The sequence below is a fragment of the Erigeron canadensis genome, chromosome 3 (assembly GCF_010389155.1).
Source record: "Erigeron canadensis isolate Cc75 chromosome 3, C_canadensis_v1, whole genome shotgun sequence".
Classification (NCBI taxonomy): domain Eukaryota; kingdom Viridiplantae; phylum Streptophyta; class Magnoliopsida; order Asterales; family Asteraceae; genus Erigeron; species Erigeron canadensis.
In genome coordinates this window covers 32,058,309-32,080,799 of record NC_057763.1, presented here as the reverse complement: position 1 = coordinate 32,080,799, position 22,491 = coordinate 32,058,309, and the positions used below count along the sequence as shown (strand labels likewise).

The window sequence follows — 22,491 nt, the reverse complement described above, 5'->3', positions numbered from 1 at the left end:
AAGACCCTCGCGTGGTTTGCACGTGAAGGGTTTTAACGGCCAAATTTAACGGAAGTTAGTGTCAGGGCCTTCTAGCAATGAAAACGAAAAAGACAGGGACCAGTTGCAACGAAAAAAAGCACAGGGGCAAAATGCAAATGTAACAAACCACAAGGACCATTTGTGACATTATATATATATACTAAAAACTAAAGTTGGAATGTGAGGGGGAGTTACTGTAGCTAAAAGTACTCCCCTTTTAGCATAAGGTACAAGCCTTTAAAGCATCCAACATAATTAACAAACTTAACGACGGTTAGGTAACAGACTTAACGACTGTTAGGTGACAGACTTAACGACCCTTATTATCTTTTTTTTACTGTAGCTAAAAGTACCCCCTTTAGCATAAGGTACAAGCCTTTAAAGCATCCAACATAATTAACGGACTTAACGACGGTTAGGTAACAGACCTAACGATTGTTAGGTGACGGACTTAACGACCCTTATTTTCTTCTTTTTTTACTGCATAACTTTTACTTTTTAAACTTTCCACCAAATTTTTTAAATCACATAGCTCTTGCTTTTTAAACTTTCAACATACAAACTTTGTTTTTAGGTGTAAAGTTTATTAATTTTTGAACTTTTTTTCATATAACTTTGTTTTTAAACTTTGCTCTGAAAGTTTTCTTTTGTTTTCTTTTACGATATAACTTTTGATTTTTAAATTTTATTACCAAAGTTTCATTTTCTCTACTTTGAACCACAACTTTTATTTTTTAAACTTTTGTCACGTAAATTTTGTTTTTCGGCTTAATATTTTTGTAACTTTTATCACCAGAGTTATTTTTTTTCCCGGGGTAACGCCCGGGTAGAAATACTAGTTTTATCTATAGTGGAACCAGCTACAATTATTATTATTATTTTTTTGTATCTTTTTTAAATTCTTTGAAAAACACAAAGAGACCGGCTAACGCCGTAAGTCGTGAATGGTGACGTGTACATACAAAATTTTCCACATTTCACTCATGTACATTAATACATTTCTTATTGGTAATGGGATGGATACCTCACTACATGTCAGCACGCAGCCACGCACAATTAAACTATTTGTATAAATTGTGTTAGTATATATCATATGGTGAGAATTCAAAGATATATTAGTTCCATAATTAATGCATAAAGCAACATACTTCGACAAGAATCAGTTGGTTTTATCGATTAATATAAGTTAAAAGGGTTTTGTACGTATATGTGAATGTAACCAACTATGCACGAATGTCTATAGTGTGAAAAAACTAAATTTGTGTTTATTGTATGAAATAACTTTCAAATATTGTCTATTGTATGTATTCGAGTATATGTGACAACTATATAAGCTGACACTTGTAAGTTTTTGATTTGTCGGATACATACAATAGACATGATTTGAAAGTTATTTCATACAATGAATGTACACCAATACACCACTTTAGTTTTTTCACACTATAAACATTCGTGCATAGTTAGTTACATTCACAAATACTAATCCCTAAATTAAACCACTCATATGTGTGGTGTTTACAGTGTGGTATCCATCTACATGTCTCTTGTGTAATTATATATTTCATCTGTCCCAAAAAACCTAGCATGAATCTATAATAGATTCTATAACAATAACAAAAAAGATAGTTGCACTGGAATTGATGAAAATTATGTTCAGATTTGATTTATTAGATTTTTTTTCTAACTTTGACTGTAAATATTTTTGTCTATGTAATATATACGAGTAACACTTAATGAAAGATATATCAATGAAAAACAAAATTTAAAAATTAAACATTTAATTCATATATATTTTACATCTAGTATTGTATAAAACAAACTTTACGGTCAAAATTAAAGTGAAAGAAAAAGACTCCAATGATCAAAAAAGGATATTTAAATTGGAATGGAGTATAATATATGAAGAGTTGTGATCATTGAAAACTAAAATTTTCGTGAAAACTAAAAACCTGGCCAAAACACATTGTGATCTGAACTTAATATACATTAAAAACACAATATGTTAAGTTTCAAATTACTGTGTGTTTGACCAGTTTTCTGATTTTACGCGCTATTAAAAACACACTATGATTTGAAACTTAACACAATGTGTGTTAGGTTCATTTTTACAGTTTTGTTTTGATCAGTTAGCTAGATTTCATAGAAATTTTAGTTCTCTAAGTGAATATTTCTCAATATATCCAATGAAACCAACAAATAAAAACTTTATTTGAGAAGGTTGAATGACCGGAAGAAATTGTTTAATTTATCGACACAGTTACAAAAGAAAGTCTATAGATTAAATCTGCAAGATATGTCTCTCACGATCTCTAAGTCAAGCAATTGGACCTTTGATATCAAATCCGGACTTCCCATAAGATGATCTAATTTAGAGTGGTTTAATTATTTGGCAAGTTGTAACGGCCCACTAAAATTATCAAATTGGTAACAAATTTGTATGACTTTATATAAATAGTAAATGATGGGGAGATTCTTACATATTACTCCATTATTATTAGTTAATTAATGTATATAAAGATCCTTACCTGATTTGCATGGCGCAGTCGATGTTGTATTCTCTATGGCATTTTTGTAGCCACGTAAAGGGAAACCAAGCAACGTAACCAATGCCCTCAGAGAGTCGGAGCATTTGTTAAAATGCATTGTATGACGTGAAACTTTTTAAAAATATAAAATTATGTATTTATAACTTATATAAAAATAATAATTGTTAGCCTAAATTAAAACACGAGTACATGTTTTATGTTTAGATTATTAGATAACGAAAGCTTAAAACACGTGTATTACATGCCGGGAAGGAATTGAAATTGATTGTGTGTTGTAGATGCATTAGAAAAATGTTAGCCTGTTAGAAAATGTAATTAGTTTGTTGTTGGAGGACTATTGTCATTTACAAAAGGTATTATATACTTTTGTCATTGAATAAGCCAACATTAGTTCTATTGTCTTCTTAATTTAAACACATTTTGCATCTACATTAAATACCATTGATGCTTTTAGCCCCATAAAAGGGAAATGAGTAACGTTTTGTTAAAACACTCAATTCGTTACAATATACCTTGTCGAGATAAGGCCAAATATTCAAAAAAGACTTGCTTCCAGCCAACCCATGCAAGGTAAAATATAGGTCTCTTATATTTAAAATGATGGTCGCTATTGTGATCCATATATTAACATAATTGCATCATCGATCAATGTTCTAAGAGCACTGTCATAAAAAATTTAAAGACGACACTATACGCACCAATCATAAAAAGGCTAAAAATGGAAGTTATATAGATTGTTTAGAAAAGTAATATATAATTCACTTACTGGATTGAAAATATACGTTTTTAACGTTCAACAAAGATTAATATCAAGCTATCTGGGTTTACTGAATGTTGAAAGACATCTCGTGCAACCGCAAACGATAAACAACGCTGATAGCCAACGCAAGTGAATCAATGAAAAACCTGCCGTCCTTAGTCCCATTGCGGTAAAATCCATTTGGGACCGGATTTGAAATCAAGAATTGATCTGATCTCAAATATATCTTTCTATTTCACCATCACAATAGATTAGCTAGAGTTCATTGGCGAGGATATATGTTCATGCTCATATAGCTGCAAAATGACATTTGGCCTATTTTCCTCATAGACAAATATGGAAATTAGAAATTGTCTGTCTTATATAGCTGTCAGATAAGAGTTTCACTTTTCTTTTCGTAGAGCAGATCATGAATTGGAAAAGTTCTATCAGGGCAAAATGTTAATTTTTTTTTCCTTATGGATTTCCGTTCATTTAGGGCACCAATCCCAACTTCTTCCGTCGCTATAGTAAGGAAACGCAAACCATGTTTCTTAATCTCATATAGCCTTGTCAAAATTTTTTTTTCCGGATCACAACTCAGTTTCAGATCGAAGTAGATATGGGGTGATTTCAGCTAATTCTTCAATTAGAGGGTCACTATGGTTAGATTTGTCTTTCTAAGGATTAGTCCATGTCAGACTATCATCGCAAAATCAGTGCAAATCAAACAAGAACTAACCTAAGACTAATCCTTTAAAAATAGGCCCAATACAAGACTGATCTAAAACTCACTTTTTATGTAAGTATACACTTTTAAATTTAGAAACTTTTATATTACATAATTTTTCTTAAATATAATATAATGTTATTAAAAAACACACAATTATTTGAAAAGAACATTACATCAATAAAAAGAATTACATTACTTAAAAAAATATTAATAGTCCTGAAAACGATACAGTCCTAATAAAAATAAATGAGAAATGTTAGGTAAAGCATGCAGTACCTATCTTAGGTAAAGCAGGGGGTGATTATGTAAAATTCAGGGGGGGTTATGTATGTTTATTAAATTCAAAGGTTTAATATGTAATTTTTTTTAATGTGGCAGTACCTAAGCTTAGGTAAAGTCTGCTGTACGGATCATTTTCCCAAAAATAAAATAGTAAATTACACTTTTCGTCGCTAAAGTTGACACGTTTTTCACTTTTGATCCTTAAACTTTAAAAATTACAATTTTGACCCTAAAGTTGGCCAACTTTTTCAATAATCGTCCTTTGGCCTTACGACGTTAAAAAATAGCCGTTAACGTACACACGTGCTAGACACGTGAGGGCAATAATGTCATTTCACCTTACACCGAGGGACGAAAAGTGAAAAAATAGTTACTTGAGGGACGAAAAGTGAAAAAATAGCTACTTGAGGGACGAAAAATGAAAATCATACAAATAAACTTATTCTTCCATTCTTTCTTTTCCGATCATCTTCTCCGATCATTTTTACCGATGGAATTTTCTGACTTTGAATCCAAATCTATACCACAAACAAAATCATTTACTCAAATTCATGACATTCAAAACACAACCAATCAAACAAATTATAGTTCAAACATGTCAGTCATTTTTTTTTTCTTTTCTAAATTTTGATTTTAATTGAAAGGAAGATGGTGGATGGTGGTGATTCTAGGTGGCGGCGGTTGGTTGGTGGTGAATGTAGACGGCGGTGGTTGGAGGTGACTGTAGATGGCGGTGTTTGGTGGTAATTGTAAGCGGGGGTGGCTGGTGGTGATTGTAGGCGGTGGTGGCTGGTGGTGATTGTAGGCGGTGGTGGCTGGTGTTGATTGTAGTGGCGGTGGCTGGTGGTAATTATAGGCGGCGGTGGCTATGGGTGGCAGTTGCTCGTGGTGGTTATAGACGGTGGTGGCCGGTGCTGGTTACAGACGGCGGTGGCTGGTAGCGAGGCTGTTGTTGGTGGTTATTAGGTGGTGGTGATTGGAGAGGCTTGGGGGTAAAGGGAAAATAAATGTCTAGTCGGAAAATTTCATCGGAAAAGATGATCGGTAAAGAAAGAATGGAAGAATAAATTTATCTGTATGATTTTCATTTTTCATCCCATCAGGTAGCTATTTTTTCATTTTTCGTTCTTCAAGTAGATATTTTTTCACTTTTCGTCCTTCAAGTAGCTATTTTTTTACTTTTCGTCCCTCGGTGTAAGGTGAAATGACATTAGTGCCCTCACGTGTCTAGCACGTGCGTACGTTAACGGCCATTTTTTAACGTCGTAAGGCCAAAGAACAATTATTGAAAAAATTGGCCAGCTTTAGGGTCAAAATTGTAAGTTTTAAAGTTTAGGGATTAAAAGTGAAAAACGTGCTAACTTCAGGGACGAAAAGTGTAATTTATTCAAAATAAAAAGACGATACATTAAAAATAAAAACTAGTTCCGCAACCACCTTCAATGAAATCTTTCTACTTGGCCATCAATTATTATACTACATGTCGTAGGTGGTTTGCGGGATCATTTGATGCACCACTTTAACGTGAGCGCAAATTTTCACGATGTATTATGTTGGAGTTTTCACAATGCTTTGCAATTTTATGTACGAACACGATCATAACCGAAAAGTGAGTAGAATAGGAAGATGTACGTTATGGGTTAAATATTTTTCACTCAGCTTTTTATATCGATTGAAATTGGTAAATTCTTTATTAGAAACTTAACAAAAAAAATAATGGTATGATTAACATTCGACATTCTAAAACAGAATTTTTGCAATTTCTTTTCGATGGACGAGATTCAGTTAAAACAGAACACACCTTTTCAAGATTGAGATCATTGATGACCTAATTAATGCAACACTCCACCATAGTGAGGTGAGGTCATCGAATTTTTTAGATTCGTGATATGTATGCAACATGAAAGTTTTAAATTCAAACCACAAAGTTAAACAAGAGGGAAAAAGACACGTTGACATAAATTATTAAATTCGGAAAGGACCAAACCATTTTGCCAGCAATATGGAAAACTTCACTTAATGCCCGTATGTTAGTCACGGAGCCAGAATATAGTTTCAATCTTTCAGAGTGAGCCAAAATGCTAAAAGATTTGTCAAAAATCGATCATTAAGTACGATCATTTAGGCCATTAGAAGTTATATAGTTCTAGTTAATAACCAAACCAATAACATTTTAAGGTGGGCCAAAATTTACTCTCTTTTATAAAATATGGAGGATGACAGAGTGTTATGTCAACTGATTAAATTAAGTGCCTTCGGGAAGAAAATAAAAACACATATAAAAGGTAAGGCATCATATATGCGTGACGACAGGGGAGCTACATGGATAAACAGAGTCGCCAAATTTAGTATCTTTTATGCGTGTTCATTTCTAATTGTCCAACGCAATCCTCACTGGTCATCGGTCGGCATATACATCAGTGTTTGCCTCAGCCACATGACTTATTCACCTTATATGGTAGGCCTTTTTGTATTAATACGATAAGTCCGTAAAGATATTAATCGATAAAGCAATATTTTTTTCTAGAATGAATGGGAAAAGGTTGTTGATGACCATATATAAGCCACACGGACAAAACCTTAAGACAAGATGTCTCTTTTCATGTTCCATACTTCAATAAGGCCTTAATTACTAGCTAAAATAATGATATAGTATTAGCCTATTAGGGCGTCTCCAATGGTAGATTGATAAAAACTTTTTTTGGAGAAAAAAAGTATATGAATAGCTTATTACAATTGGAGTGAATAACTTTTTTCTTTAAAATGTTGATAATCCTCAACCTATTTGATTAAAATTTTTTTTCTATACACTCGCACTAACTTTTGAATTTCATTTATTAAAATACTTTTTATAGCTTTTAACTAATACTCATAATTTAATATCATAAATTAATAGTAAGGATGTTGAAAGAAAGTCTTTAATAGGTTGATACCATTGTGGATGCTCTTAGTGAGATTAACAAACACAGAAAGCGTTTATCATATTTCTTTACATGATATGCAAATGCAAAACAAAGAAAGAAGATTAATTCGACTGGCAAGATTTATATTTGTTTGACATGATTAATCTGAAGCTTCACTAATAACTGTAAGTTAGAAACAATGGAAATTTTGGTCTGATTTTTTCTTGATCTCAAGACCATATGAAGACGTTTGATATAACCACCACAAGAAAGCTGATAATAATCCTCTAAAAAGGTTTTGCTTAAGCTATTTAAGGTGTTTTAACTTACCATTTTGTAATTACATACGCCTATAAACATGCTACAAATGTATAGGAAGGAATACATATATAGTTAAAAATGTGGCGCCTTTAGGGCCATGTATGCATTAGTTTTTAACTGATAATGTATTTGGTCAAGATAGGGATTTACTAGTTGTAAAGATAGGAAGCAAGGATCCCGCAATATCTTTTTTCACCTAATTAGGAAAAACCCGACAACCATTTACAGAATTATTGCCTATAGATTTGAGGTAGACATAATAATAAGTTAATGTACAGAAATTACTAAATTAGTATACTTAATTATATCGATTAAGGAATATATATAAAGATCCTTCTCTGGCATGTCGTTAGCCACTTAAAAGGTAGGCGGGTTATAGCGCTGTTCATAAAACTAAACAATGTTAAACACATGTACACAATCATTAGCCGAATCTAAAGTTGCAATGCAACCCAAAAAAAACAATGTATATATAATTATATATTACAAATGGTTAGGTGTTAATCAATAATTAGGCCACAATCTTAATCATTGAGGAACAACATCAGAATCTGTTTTAGCTAGGGGAAGATATAAAATTGTATACTTTGACATGTATACATATATAAAAAGGAATATACAAAATAAAACGAATATAATTTAGTTCAATTGTTTTACACAAGTATCAAGTCATCATCAAAATTTTATAAAAATAAGATATAAATCATTAAGTTTCATCTAATAAAAGAAAAATTCATTATAACATTTTATCAAACACCTAATAAACAAAATACAGTATTCCATAATAAATCATAAAAAGAGTTCGGTTCACATCAATTTACAGTAAAGCCATTATACAAATAAGTTTCATGACAATAAACAAAGAAAGAAGAATGACATTAGGAAAAAAAAAAAAAAAGGTTTGGAATGGGTTTATCATTTATGTGAGTTTGAGTATGTAAAAGTCAAAATCAAAAAAAAAAAACAAAACAAAAAAAACATAGTAGCAGTAGCAGCTCGTACATACATACATGAAAAACAAAAACAAATTCAATCCCTTTAATTGCTATTAACATTAAATTAGCCGCTTCATGTTAGAGGTATGTATTTATTTATTACTATGAGAATTCTTAATTAAAATGTTTCATTAATTTTCTAGTGTTTAGGCCTGTAACCATACATATCCATTGCAAAAGTTGGGTTTAAAGTTATAATACTAATTTAATTCTAATTTAAAACTGTTGTAAATTAGAATTAAATTAGTATTATCTTTAATGACTGAAAACGAGAATCAATTACAGTATTATTCAGGTCATTCCCATTTCCTTGTACCAAACAATAGATTAGAATGTTTGTTTGTTTTTATGTTTCTTTACATTTCCATCCATTTAGGAAAAGAATGCGAATTCTGAAGAGCAGCTGCGGTATCCTCATAAAATCAAACTCATTTATTAATAATTTCGGAGAATGTAATTTGAAATCTTTTCGCAACAATAACTTGTTTAAAAGAAACATTATGTCTGCCGGAGGCGGCGGAGATTACGTTAAGGGGAATGTGTATCCCAACGGTCTCGCTCTTCTCACTCTTGATCGTCCCAAAGCTCTCAATGCCATGAATTTAGGTCCCTTCTGTTACTCTTACTCGTTATTTCATCAAAGTTAATAATTATCTTTAATACTGTAATCGTATATAAATCAAGCGAATTTCACGCTTTAATATAAATGTGTTAGAAATGTGTTTTGAAGTGACGAGTTTGTTGGTTTTCGAAACAATATCATTTGTTGGTGTTGAATGTAGATATGGATTTGAAGTATAGAAAGTTTCTTGATGAATGGGAAGTTGATCCAAAGGTGAAATGTGTTTTGGTTGAGGGAAGTTCACCACGCGGTTTCTCTGCAGGTAACGGAATAAATAGACTTAAAAAGTCTTTTTCGAAATTAAGCATATTCACGTTACGTTGCTAATTGGCTTCCCATACACTGCAACCATAATGAGCTAAATATTATATCGAAAGTTTATGCCTATAACTTTTAGGATGTCTTATTTTACGAGTGTCTCTAAAACCCAAATACTGTGCATTGCCTTAGTGTTTCTTAACATTCTTGTATTTATTGACATTTTTGCCGTCATATTATATCCGCGGTAAATGAACTTTTAAATGATAACTGAATTCTTAGTTTGCTACTACTTTATTACTTGCAGGTGGTGATGTGAAGCAGATTTCAAGTATAAAGGAACTGTCGGATCTTATTGAGGTCATACTGAATATAAACTTACATATGACCTTTTTAAGATCATTTTTTAATATGTGCGTCTTAATTTGGTTCATATTATAAATGTAGGCGTGATATTTTTGCAAGACGTACAATCTTTGTGCAACAAGATAGATAATCTTCACCATTTTCATACATTAGCAGATTGATTCTTGATATGGCAATGATCACCTACTTAACAGGCTTGTTTTGTTTGTTTCAACTGCATGCATTTCGTGTTCTGCTTAAGTAGTTAGCCTGCAAAGATATAAAATCATGAAAAATCGGAAAATTAATACTTACACATATTTTTATTGTATCCTTGTTCTTGTATAATCCATTGTATATGACTTAAGTTGGCCATACATGTGTAACTTTCACAATTTTTCGTACATAAGGAGGAAATTAATCTTATAGTAGCAGGACTAATCCTCTGCTAGATTCACAATTTTACGATTTGTTACACCATGTGTATAGTCATAATTTAAGCCAGGTTAACACATGGATGCCATTTCATTAACTTGATTTTCACATTGAAATAGTGCTTTGAATCCTACATTACATATTCCAATCCATTTTCCAAGCCAGTGTGTAAGAACTTTACTATCATAGCACTCGGCCCTTTCTGGTTCATAACACCACCCTGTATAGATTTGCTTATGGCTTAATGCCTAATTGCTGTCTTAGACATTTTACTTCTCTGTTCACAGGTGTTTAATGCTGAATACTCTCTTATATGCAAAATCTTCGAGTACAAAAAGCCATACATTAGCTTCATGGATGGCATAACAATGGGCTTTGGTATAGGTCTATCTGGTCATGGTCGCTACAGAGTCATAACGGAGGTAAGCTGATAGAGAAAGTGATATGGATCAATTGTTAACAATTGATCCATATCACTTTCTCTATCATAAGCATCTCAAGTTGAGGGTAAATTTGGCAGTAGTTGTGTAGATTATAAGTTTACATCATAGTATGATGATCATGCATTGATGACTTATTGACTTCTACTAGAGGACTGTTCTTGCCATGCCAGAGAATGGAATTGGCTTGTTCCCCGATGTTGGGTTTGCTTATATAGCAGCAAAGGGTCCAGGAGAAGGAGCTGTCGGTAAGTATATTAACATCTAATAGGTAGCATTTGTATATACAGCTCTATGGTTGTCACTCCATGCACTTCTTATAAAAAGCTATCGATCTCCTTATCTTTTTGTAGTTTTGTGTTAATATGTTACCCTTCTCAACAAATACAAGTAGGCTTTCTGATATTAAACCTAGCACATAACATACACTTGATAACATATCTTTCAACAACACCATCCAATTTGTGATCTGTTTTGAAATGTAGTTACCAATTTTTATACCAAACAATAATTGTAATCCACGATGAGTTTTATTGTTAGACAGTATCCTTTTTGTATCTGAAAAGTAATGAAGTATGTATCATACTATAATGGGCGGAGTAGCAATTTTGTCTTGTCATCAGACTATCTGAGAACATTTTTTTCTTGGCCAGGTGCTTATCTTGGAATGACTGGAAACAGGGTGTCTACCCCAGCGGATGCACTGTATGTGGGTCTTGGAAACAACTTTGTTCCATCTGGAAATCTGAGCTCACTCAAGGAGACTCTGTTGTCGACTAGCTTGTATGTCTCTTCTAAATCATTATATTTTATCTTCGTATAGTGCTTTCCCATATAGAATATGGGTTTATATTTACACAAGCACATATCTTTGTATTTATATAGCCAAAATCTTAATTTAGGGAAAAAGTTACGTCAAAGAGTCTGCATCATTTATGTAATTTAACGTATGTATGCAGCTCAGAAGATCCACATCCGGAAGTCCAAGCAATATTGGCACAGTATAATTGCAATCCGGAATCAGAGCCTCAACTGAAGTTGCTTTTACCACACATAGTTTCAACATTTGGTACAAACAAGTCTGTTACAGATATAATACAAGAGCTAGAAAAGAATCAGAAAAGTGGTGATTCTACAGGTATGATTACTCCTCCGATGTAACAATTTTAATCCATCAACTTACGAATGCAGCTGGTTAGGTTTATGTTTTATTTTTAATGTGAAAAATGTTATATTTGAGCAACATGGTTTGGATTAGTGGTAAACACCTTAGCCTCTGGAGACAGAGGTCATGGGTTCAATCCTCATCCCATGTAAAGGTTGGAGGGCCTTTTCTACCATTTAGGTAGAAAATGGAAGCAGCCTCTCTACTTAGGTAGAGGTAAGGTCTGTCTACATCTTAACCTCCCCCATACAGCGTCGAGGTATTGGGGCTCAAAACCCGCGGAAGGCGGCACTGAGCAGTTTCTTTCTTTCTCTTGAAAAATGTTATATTTATCTTGAAAAGAATTGTGTCAAAAAAGTTGAATGCAGCCAAAAGTATTTTTTTAATGCATAAAATCTGCTGAATCATGTTAAAAACATTGGTTTACTATTCAAATAATGTAGCTTGTGTTGTCATATTTCACACTAATCTTTGTATACAACATAATTCTTTAGGAAAACAGTCTTCTATGGTCCTGATAACCCATTACCAATCTCATCTTTCTATCCATGAGCAGTTGCACAGTGGGCAAAGGATGCTCTTTCAGGGATTAAGAAAGGTGCTCCATTTTCACTTTCCTTGACACAAAGGCATTTCTCTAGAGTTGCCTCTGCATGTGAAATTGACAAGAATGAGTTGTCCACTGTAAGTTTCCATCTACTCATGCATTGCTTTCGATACAAATTTAATTCTCAGGGTATCCTAAACATTGTCATTAGCTCATTTCTTGTATCCAGTTGCCAGGTGTGATGAGAACCGAGTACCGCATTGCTTTAAGGGCTTGCCTTCGAAGTGATTTTGCTGAAGGGGTTCGAGCAGTATTAGTGGATAAGGATCAGGTTTGCTACGCACTCTTTGCTTTCATGATGAAGTGATTTTTTACTTCTACAGTTCTACCCAACTGACGTGATAGAGATCATTACACAACCTTTAACAAGGAAGAGTTTTGCTAATGTGTGATGATCCCTGCCGACACTCATATTGTCATGTTTTCTTAAGATGATTTAATATTCATATTGCGTGTGTCCCTTGAACATTTACAGAATCCCAAGTGGAACCCATCAAGCCTAGAGGAAGTTAAATCAAGTGACGTGGAAGCCATATTCCAACCGTTGGGCTCAGTTGCTGATGAACTGGATGTTTGAATTTTGAATATTTGAATACCGTCCTGGTTGATTCTTAACTATAAAGATTTACTTTCTTTTCAGTACCAAACTATCGAAGCTCAACCTATAACCATTGATTTGCCTGTTCAGTCATTGGCAAGTTATAGTTATATTAAATAAAAGATTGATTTATCATGTAAATTTACTTATGTGATCATAGTACAAGATACATGTTTATCGAGTCTGTTTACTAACAGAGTAACAGGTATACATTTCTTTTTGAAAATCTTGCTTTCTTATCGAAAGTTCAAAACAAATATCCAAACAAGACCATTGTAACTAATCTATTGATGCATTTTTGGTATCTGGACGTAAGGTCGATAAATTTACGAACAATCCCTTCTCAAGCTTTGTAGCAGCTTCAAGTACCCACTATCTTCAGGTTTGATGTACCTATCGAGCAAAGAAAAAGATTTATGACATCACCATCAACTTTCTACATAAATTATCTGAAACCATGTCAAATATATTTGAAAAACTGTCCCGAACAAAATATTTTAATTTGATTTAAAAAGAAATTGTTGCAATTAAGACTCATGTCTTACAACGAAAAAAGAGAGGAATTATTTACTGCACTCTCTCTTAATGATAAACAAGTGACATCAAAGTATCAAACTTGTGAGCAAAACATATGATATCTTGTATCGTTAAAAAGTTATTCTTCAAGAAAAGTAAACTAGGATGTAATCATCAGAAAGGACAGTTCATACCCATGTCGGAAAAGGAAATCAATGATGACAAGATTGCAATTTGCTTTGAAGAACTCTGTATCTCGGATGACATTAGCCACGAGTGTTGCAGGGAGTAGCTTAAAGCTCCCCACTTCCCCATCTGCAATTTACACAACAATTTCAAGATCGAGTTTGAGATACCCATTGAAGTAAAAGGGAGACTTCAAAAGCTTTACCCTGATTCTCTGGAATGAAACTTTCTGGAAGCTTCAGATCATAACAAAATAAAACATCTCTCTTGAATCTATAACCGTTAATGTCCATGTACGAGACAGCCCCTACTGGTATAGCTCTGCGAACAAATGTCATATGCGGTCATTGATGATGTAGCAAATACAACCAATTCACTTTTGGAATGCCAAAAGGGTAAAATAGAAAGAAAAAAAAAATGTCAATAGAAAGAGCTCGAAAGTCATTCAAACTCTAACTTCAATGCATACGATATGGATGGGCCAGAAGTGATATCGATCAACCAGAGGGGTAGGGACTGCAAAGTGTGCATCTTTAATATTTAGTTAATTACTATTTACTTGGGGGCAAGTTAGGTTAAAGTTAGGTTATGTCTTTAAATAAGGCCTGCTTGCCATTCATTTGAGTCAGTGAGTTATATCTCGGTTCTTTGAACTTATTAGGAGTGGCTGGAACTCAAACGCAGTTTAGGAGCTTCCGGTGCTCAAAACCAGAATTATCAATTCAACAGCCGACTTTTGCTGGCTTTATTTGTGTTTATTGCTTGAATTTCGGTTGTTTATCTTGTTGGTCTATATCATCATATATACTTATTATTTACTGTTAATGGTTAATTGGTAACTGTTTTTTATATCTGTTATACTATAATTGTTATTGTTATTTGTGACATATTATTGTAAGAATATTGTTTTCAGAACATAATTACACATTCGTATTAAAAAAGTAATAAACTGAAGAAAAAGAAATCTAGCAAGTCACCCGTACATAAGAAATGACATGTTTCATCATGAATCTGTTTCGACCCACAACCCAATATTATCAACCCATGCATCTTACCAACCTCTATGCCCTATGTTTGATAAATAAGTGACAATTAAGATACAATTTATGCGTTCTAGCATATACTTTAGATTATGATCCAAGAAATGGAATGTTACCTACTAGAAATGGAACTTGGAATACCAGCCTCTTCCTCGCATTCTTTCACAACATTCTCTGCACATGAGATCCCATGTGGCTGCATTATAAATATTAAAGCTCATTTACACATATTTTGATGCCAAACTAAGAGAGAAAATGCTAATAACCAATGTAAACTATCTAAGTTATGTAAGAAATCTTGATGTCATTTATTAGATCTGGTGAGATGTAAACAACCAAAGAAGCAAAACCCCACCAGTCCTCCAGCAACAAGATGGTCAAGCATTCCTGGGTAGGTGGGTTTCGTTTCACTCCTCTTCCCAATCCATAAATGTTTTTCACCATCCTTCTCAACGTAGCCACACAAGTGAATTCCATAAGCCTAGAATAGGAAATTAGATGAGCCCAAACATGTAAACATTTAACAATATAAGCATTCTCTCTGGACAGAACAGGACCTAAACCAGCTATATTCAGTCTAATTCTCAATGTGGTTTGAAATGAATCCACATTCTTGTTTACATATAAAAAGAGTTCCCCAACTTTGTATTTGGTTTCAGAACGGACGTGGTCCAAGTTGTTATTAAATTCAGTTGCGTTTCTTTGAATTGTTTGGTTCTGGTTCAGTATGACCCAGGCGTGACGGATAGCCTTGCATTTTACTTTATGAAAGACAATTTTGTATGCAATTTCAACCTCAAACCTAGCCAGAACATAAACCAACCACCAATATGTGTGTTCGTTATTTAGTCACAAGACTCAAAGTTCCATTGAAAGAGCATCAATACAAAAATAACATTTCATTGTTCTTTATTAGTTAGAATTTGAAATTTTTGTATAATTATCTTTTCTAACCACACTTTTAGATAGATATGCAAGATGTTTAATTGTGATCAAAGATCCTTTTTACTTTGTATGACTTTCAAGGAAGATATGACATACTTTTATCCCAAAGTACGGTGCTGCTGCGCGTTCTAATGAGAAATATACTTGTCCTCCATAAGATGAAGTGACAGGGTAAAGCTGCATCCATATGTACTTGTAATCTTAATAAATATATTAGGCTGTGACCAAATAAGTTTAGAGCTATCTAGAAAACAGAACTACGAAAAGCATATATTATAGTTGTACACGCTATTGTTTTGATATTGAATAGAAGTACCTCATTCCGTATACCTGGAATTACACCTTCACCTAAGCACTTGACTACGTTTTCAAGGGCTTTAGTTCTAGACTCGGGTGTTCTTAACGCAGAATGTAGTGTGACATGGCCCAACTGACTACCATATGTATCGTCTTTTATGACGTTGAAGACATCCTTAAACTCGCTCAAGTAGTCAAGAAAACTGCACATAATTTAAATATGAAAGAATCAAAATTATCAATTTAGGGATTCTTCCCGCAAACCATTATCATGATGTGCAGTTTTCATGCCAAATGTCCCCATACTACTACAGAGCATTTAGAATCCAAAGTCTCCATTATCATGACTTTTGTTTTATTGGAGTGTATCAGAAATGTAACTCGTTACTCCTAACAGCAAAACGTGAGCTCTTGAGGCGCAGGCGCAATGACCATCAGTCCATCACTGTGGTGCACTTTGGTGCCACCGGGAAGTGAACAAACGCAAAGTGCAAACTGTTTTTTTTCAATTATATGTAGTTGCGGCTGAACGATCCTCTATCACATATGTTTTGTTTTAGTTCTGTCGTTTATAGATTATTCGGGGCATCCCATCTTGTATTTTAACATGTAAGAGTTTTCCAATACAATAAGGGTTCTCTAAAGAAATTAAATTAAAGTATTGGAACACTAACTACTAACCGATAACAATTTCCGTTCCAAACGAAAAGCATCATCAGCATCATCATTATCATTATAAAGTGTATATATATAATAACCGTTAAATGTATATTAGATTTTACCGGTTGTGAAGATAACCAACAATTTGGTCCTCGACAACGAATGGGACGAAATCAGAACGCATTTCCTTCAAATTACATTACATATTAATCAATCAATTAATAAATAAATAAAGTAGTTAGTTAATTTATACTATTAGAGATAATATATACCAAGCCACGGTTGCATAAATTGACTTTGTGAAAGAAGCCAGTGAGATCAGCTGATGATGAAGCATCATTATTTTGAGATATTTTTAAAACATCATTCCAGCTGAAACTAGTGCTGCTCCCAATTTCATTATTATTATTATTATTAGTAATAATATTTCTAACTGATGATGATATAGGGGGGAAAGACATAGGTCTAGTTTTAAATAAGGATCGAAACATTATTATTATTGGGAATTTATTTGTATTATTATTACGAGGACATAGAGGATACTGGTGGCCGGTGGTGGTGACTGAATAGGTGATGATGGTCATTATCTACTCCCCCGGGAAAATTTGTACAGTCTCTTTTACGTTCAATCAATCATCCGTGGAAACTTTTGTTCGGGTAGAAGGGGGAGTTCTGACCTTTCCAAAACTTTGAGCCGTTTATGTAAATTATATGACCTTTCCTCCTTTCCAAAACTTTCAATTATTGACTTCAAAAAGGAAAATAATCTCATCATTATAGGGCATAGGCTTATTGCGATTTGTGTGCTAAATATTAATGATACTAATCGTCCAAATAAAAATTAGTTTAATATAATACGGATAGCAACAAAAAAAGGTGAACATAATGAAATCTCTCTAGTTACTTCAAAATCATGGATACTACGTTCATTACATGAAAAATGCATGATGTCTAAGTCAGCAGATACTAATTCAAAAGCTAACTGATTTGTGTCTATTCCCAGTATGAAATCATGAGCAAGATGGTATACGATTTCTAATGTTTAAGTTATAGTATACGTCAACATATAAAGTTTATACTCGTATTTGTTTACATTAAGCAAAGAGTGACTGAATATTGTTATAACTAATGAATTGTCCATTGTCATCTTTCATGGGTTTTGGACTCTAATACCTCAACGATGTATGGGGAAGTTAAGATGTAGGCAGACTTTACCTCTACCTAGGTAGAGAGGCTGCTTATACGTTCTATCTAAATGCATGATAGAAAAAGTTTACCAGCCTTTGCATGAGATGAGAATAGAACCTCTTGCATCTTTCTGACTGTTTCCATGATTGATTTCAACAGATGATTATCCATCAAATGAAGCGCCTTTTAGGAAGAAGAAAGTCACATATAAAAAAGGTAAGACTGCATACGTGTCACCGAGAGGCCAGGGATCCACATGGTTAGACAAAATCGCCAAATTTAGTATGTTTTATACGTGTTCATTGCTCATTGGCTGTCGCATTCGTCACCGATCATATGTCCGCATAAACATCACTGCTTGCCTCACTCACATGACTTTTTTGTCATCCTAAAGAGTAAAGACCTTTCTGTCTTTATACCATAAGTCCAAAAGCATGAAACTAAAAGATATCAATCATGTACATCATCAGTTGCATCATATCTTTTGGAACTGGCAACATTTATAGTGGTTAATTAATTTCATAGAATCATAGTACGTGAAACTCTCAAGAAATACAGAACAAAAATGCGGCTACATGTTAAACGCTGACATGGACAGGAAAGACAACTTTCCCAACATTTCAGTAACTTTTGGACATGACTACATGAGTCAGACAGTCAGTCAGTTTTTGCTAGCTAGCGATACCTATACGAGTAATATATATATGTAGTAATAAGACATATGTACAAGGTAGGATGTCCGGGCCTCTACGTGTTCCTTGGAGTGATGACCAACGTGAGCTAAACCTACATATGTCAGAATAAAAAACCAAAACAAACAAAAAGCAGCCACATTTTGGATACTCTATACGTAGGTAGATAGATATGTAACTGATCCAATATCATCTCTAAAAAGTAGTACATGATGTACTAATTAAGCATGCATATGCACATCAATTGATAAAACCACTTCTTAACATTGTAAAACAAACTTCAGGTTCATTTTAACTTTTTAATCACCCGTGCACACTGACACCTAACTAAGTTCATTTTATCTTTTCTAACCACGGTTTTAGATAGAGATATACAAGATGCATGTTTAATTGTGATCAAAGATCATTTTTACTTTGTATGACTTTCAAGGAAGATATGACACACCTTTATCCCAAAGTACGGTGCTAGCTGCCGCACGTTCTAATGAGAAATATACTTGTCCTCCATAAGATGAAGTTACACCTTCACCTAAGATCTTGACTACGTCTTCATCAAGGGCTTCAGTTCTAGACTTGGGTGTTTTTAACGCAGAATGTAGTGTGACATGGCCAAACTGACTACCATATGTATATCATCTTTTATGAGGTTAATTGAAAGCAACCTTAGACTCGCTCAAGTAGTCAAGAAAACTGCACATAGGGTTTAAATATAAAAAGACCAATTAAGGGATCCACCTCGCAACAATAGATTCTGATATTGTACATTACCCCAGAGGGAATAGTGGATGGAGTAAATAATATATATTCAAATATGCCATATCTTATGAAATAGTCACATTTTCAGTTCTTGTTTATCGAGACCTTATATTTAGCATAGGGTTATCCATTATACGTGGTGTCGATACATGGAATTATTGTATCATTTGAGGCCCTAAAGAATCAGTGACCGACCTTTTGAGGTGGCGTAAGTTGGGAAAACTAACACTAATTACTGACCAATAACACTATGGGGTCCCGGGATGAGTTTACCTAAGGTCTCAAGTTCAAGTCTTGGGGTGTTCATCTCAAAGGAATTTTCCATGAGGAGGGAGTTGGAGGTCCATGAAATCTTTGATTAAAATTACCACTAACACGTCTGAATCGAAACTCAATTTAAATAAAAAGTTTGATTTTGTGAAGATAATATATACCAAGCCACGGTTGCATAAATTGATTTTGTGGAAGAAGCCACGGTCTAGTTTTGAATAAGGATGGAAACATTATTATTATTGGGAATTTATTATTTTTATTATAATTAAGACGAGGAAGTGAGGGTGATCCGAAGATAGAGGATAGTGGTGGCCGTTGGTGGTGGTGGTGGTGGTTGATGAATAGGTGACGGTGGTCATTATTTTGCCTCTATTTACTCCACGGGAAAATCGGTACATACACTATATCTTTTATTTCAAACAATCATAACTTTGTTGGGGTAGGAGGGGGAGTTCTACCCCTTCAAAATTAGGGGTGTTTGGTTCGCAGAATTCCAAAGAATTCGATGAAATTTGAATTCTATTCCATATCTTGTTTGGCTGGCAGAATGTAATTCAGATTACATTTCATTAGTTGTTTGGTTCGAATGGAATTGGAATTAGATTCCTTCAAATTTCATCATATGATGGAATTCAAGATTCCTTCACATTTTTTATGAAAAATTTGAAATCCTTTAAAATTCAAGTTTTTTTTTTTTTTTTTTTTTTGTTTTTGGAATTTCAAGTTTTGATAAAACTAAATCTTTTGTAATATTCTTTAATTATTAAAATTATTATAATATATTTCAAAACTATGTTTATTATCATTATTTTGGACCAAAACTGTAATTTTTTGAAAGTTAGGGATGAAAGTTGCAAGTGCCCGCCCACAACAAGGACGATTTATGTAATTAACTCTGGGTATTATTAAGTCAATTTACGAGATTACCCATCACGTGCGAATCACGTGACCTGTTTTAAACGGACGTTTATGGTCAGAACTAAAACTGTTGACGGAGCAAAGTTTTTTGGACTAAAACTGTAATTTTTGAAAGTTAAGGATGAAACCTGCAAGTTGGTTACCACGACAGGGACGATTTCTGTAATTAACTCTTATTATAATAATAATAATAATAATAATAATAATAATAATAATAATAATAATAATAATAATAATTACATTATTAATATTATTGTTAATAATTACTTCCTATTAGTTAAAAATTTTATAAAAAATTATTTATACTCATAAAGTTTGTTACTACTTATTAAAGTCATTTCTTATATAAAAATTTATTTTAGCTAGTAAAGTTTAATATTGTTTGATAAAAAATATTATTTTATAAAAAAATAATATATATATATATATAAATTTTAAAATTATTCTTGTACAAAAATGTAAATATTATTTATATAAGTATTTATAAATGATAATATTATTGTATAAAAATATATATTATTTTATAAATATTTATTACTATTTAATTAAAACTAACTTTAGTTTATATTACTATTTAATTAAAACTAACTTTAGTTTATAAAAATTAATATTAATCTATAAAAATTTATTATTTTATAAAAAACTAATAATGATTTATATAAATTTTTATATTTTGTAATAAGTATTAATATTACAAATTAAAAAAATTATATATTTCAATTTTTATTATTATTATTTTTATAATTAATATTATGAATTACATTCAATTCCACTTAACCAAACACAAAAGATTATAATTCAATCAAATTCCAATTTCATCAAATTCCAATTTCTTTGACAGATTCCACTTACTTTAAAAAACATTATGCGAACCAAACGGCCCCTTAGTCTTTTATATAATTAAATATTTATGTATAAAGAATAAAACTGTAATATTAAAGATGTAAGATAAAGCTCCTGATCTTTACAAGCTCGTTATTTTGATACTCAAGCTTGGCTTGAAAACATACCCGAGTAATTCGAGCTTCACTCGATTCAAATTGGATCGATTACGGATTTTTTCCGAGTTGATTTCAGGTAATTCGTAAACTGTATCGTTTCGTTTACACTCCTAATGATATCTCGAAACCCGACCGGTTTTAGGCTTTAATAAAATATATTTAGTTTTAGCATCAAATTTTCTTTTAGACAACTATAACAAAATATAATTGTTTAGCCTAGAGAAAAAATATTTATACGGAGTACAAACTTTTGTTTATTCTCTTTACTCTCTTATAAGATTATCATCTCCTTGTTGAAAATTAAATAAATTGAGATGAAATGTTGAGACTACTTAATTTTGATGAATTCTACTACACCACAAGTCTCTTATATTCTAAAATAGGGTTTAGTGTCACAGAATGCAACTAACTATGTCCAAAAAGTTATAGTGTGCACCAACTAACGTTTTTGTTTATTGTATGCATAAATTTAGTAAAAATGTTTATATCATGTAACTTTTTGTGACCGACCAATCAAAACCTTACACGTGGCCTGTTTAAAAAAAAATAATTTTACACGTGACAACTCATATGGGCTGCCACGTATACACATTGCATGATTTAAACATTTTTACTAAGTTTATGCATACAATAAACAAAAATGTTAGTTCATGCACACTATAACTTTTTAGGCATAATTTGTTTCATTCCGGCGCACTAAACCCTCTAAAATATACCTACATCACTTGAAGTTGTTGTCACCGTCACCACCACCACACCGTAAAAATCGCATTACGCGGATTCTATGCTAGTATTATTTACACACAGTGTTCTCTTTACGTTCATGACACAAACGAGGACGATCGAAGGTAGCGGTAATGTATGAATTATTAACAAAAGGAAAACCGCCCATGTATCAAATTCGTGTTTAAATGTTTGCATTCTGACCCAATAAGTCACTCCGAGCCATTTTTTCATGTTATGCTTCAAGTAAGTCGTTATTGAAAGTCAAGGACTTACGTAAGCTGAA

General features: G+C 32.8%; 2 protein-coding genes across 2 annotated transcripts; one reads left to right on the top strand and one right to left on the bottom strand.

Annotated features, from left to right (window-relative positions):
• Positions 1-8,478: 8,478 nt before the first annotated feature.
• LOC122591153 (3-hydroxyisobutyryl-CoA hydrolase-like protein 3, mitochondrial) lies at positions 8,479-13,151 on the top strand. Its single transcript, XM_043763371.1, has 11 exons — positions 8,479-8,624; positions 8,917-9,146; positions 9,323-9,424; positions 9,728-9,780; positions 10,488-10,622; positions 10,792-10,888; positions 11,294-11,423; positions 11,600-11,778; positions 12,362-12,489; positions 12,582-12,683; positions 12,888-13,151. The coding sequence occupies exons 2-11, from the start codon at positions 8,924-8,926 to the stop codon at positions 12,987-12,989; spliced, it is 1,251 nt and encodes a 416-aa protein (XP_043619306.1). The 5' UTR covers positions 8,479-8,624; positions 8,917-8,923; the 3' UTR covers positions 12,990-13,151.
• A 30-nt stretch (positions 13,152-13,181) lies between these two features.
• Positions 13,182-17,281, bottom strand: LOC122591154 (nudix hydrolase 20, chloroplastic-like). The gene is made up of 9 exons (XM_043763372.1): positions 16,927-17,281; positions 16,777-16,841; positions 16,014-16,197; positions 15,794-15,874; positions 15,108-15,233; positions 14,869-14,948; positions 13,918-14,033; positions 13,721-13,841; positions 13,182-13,403 (listed from the first exon to the last, which is right to left on the bottom strand). Exons 1-9 carry the CDS (start codon positions 17,236-17,238, stop codon positions 13,337-13,339), a joined length of 1,152 nt encoding a protein of 383 aa, XP_043619307.1. The 5' UTR covers positions 17,239-17,281; the 3' UTR covers positions 13,182-13,336.
• Between the last annotated feature and the right edge of the window lie 5,210 nt (positions 17,282-22,491).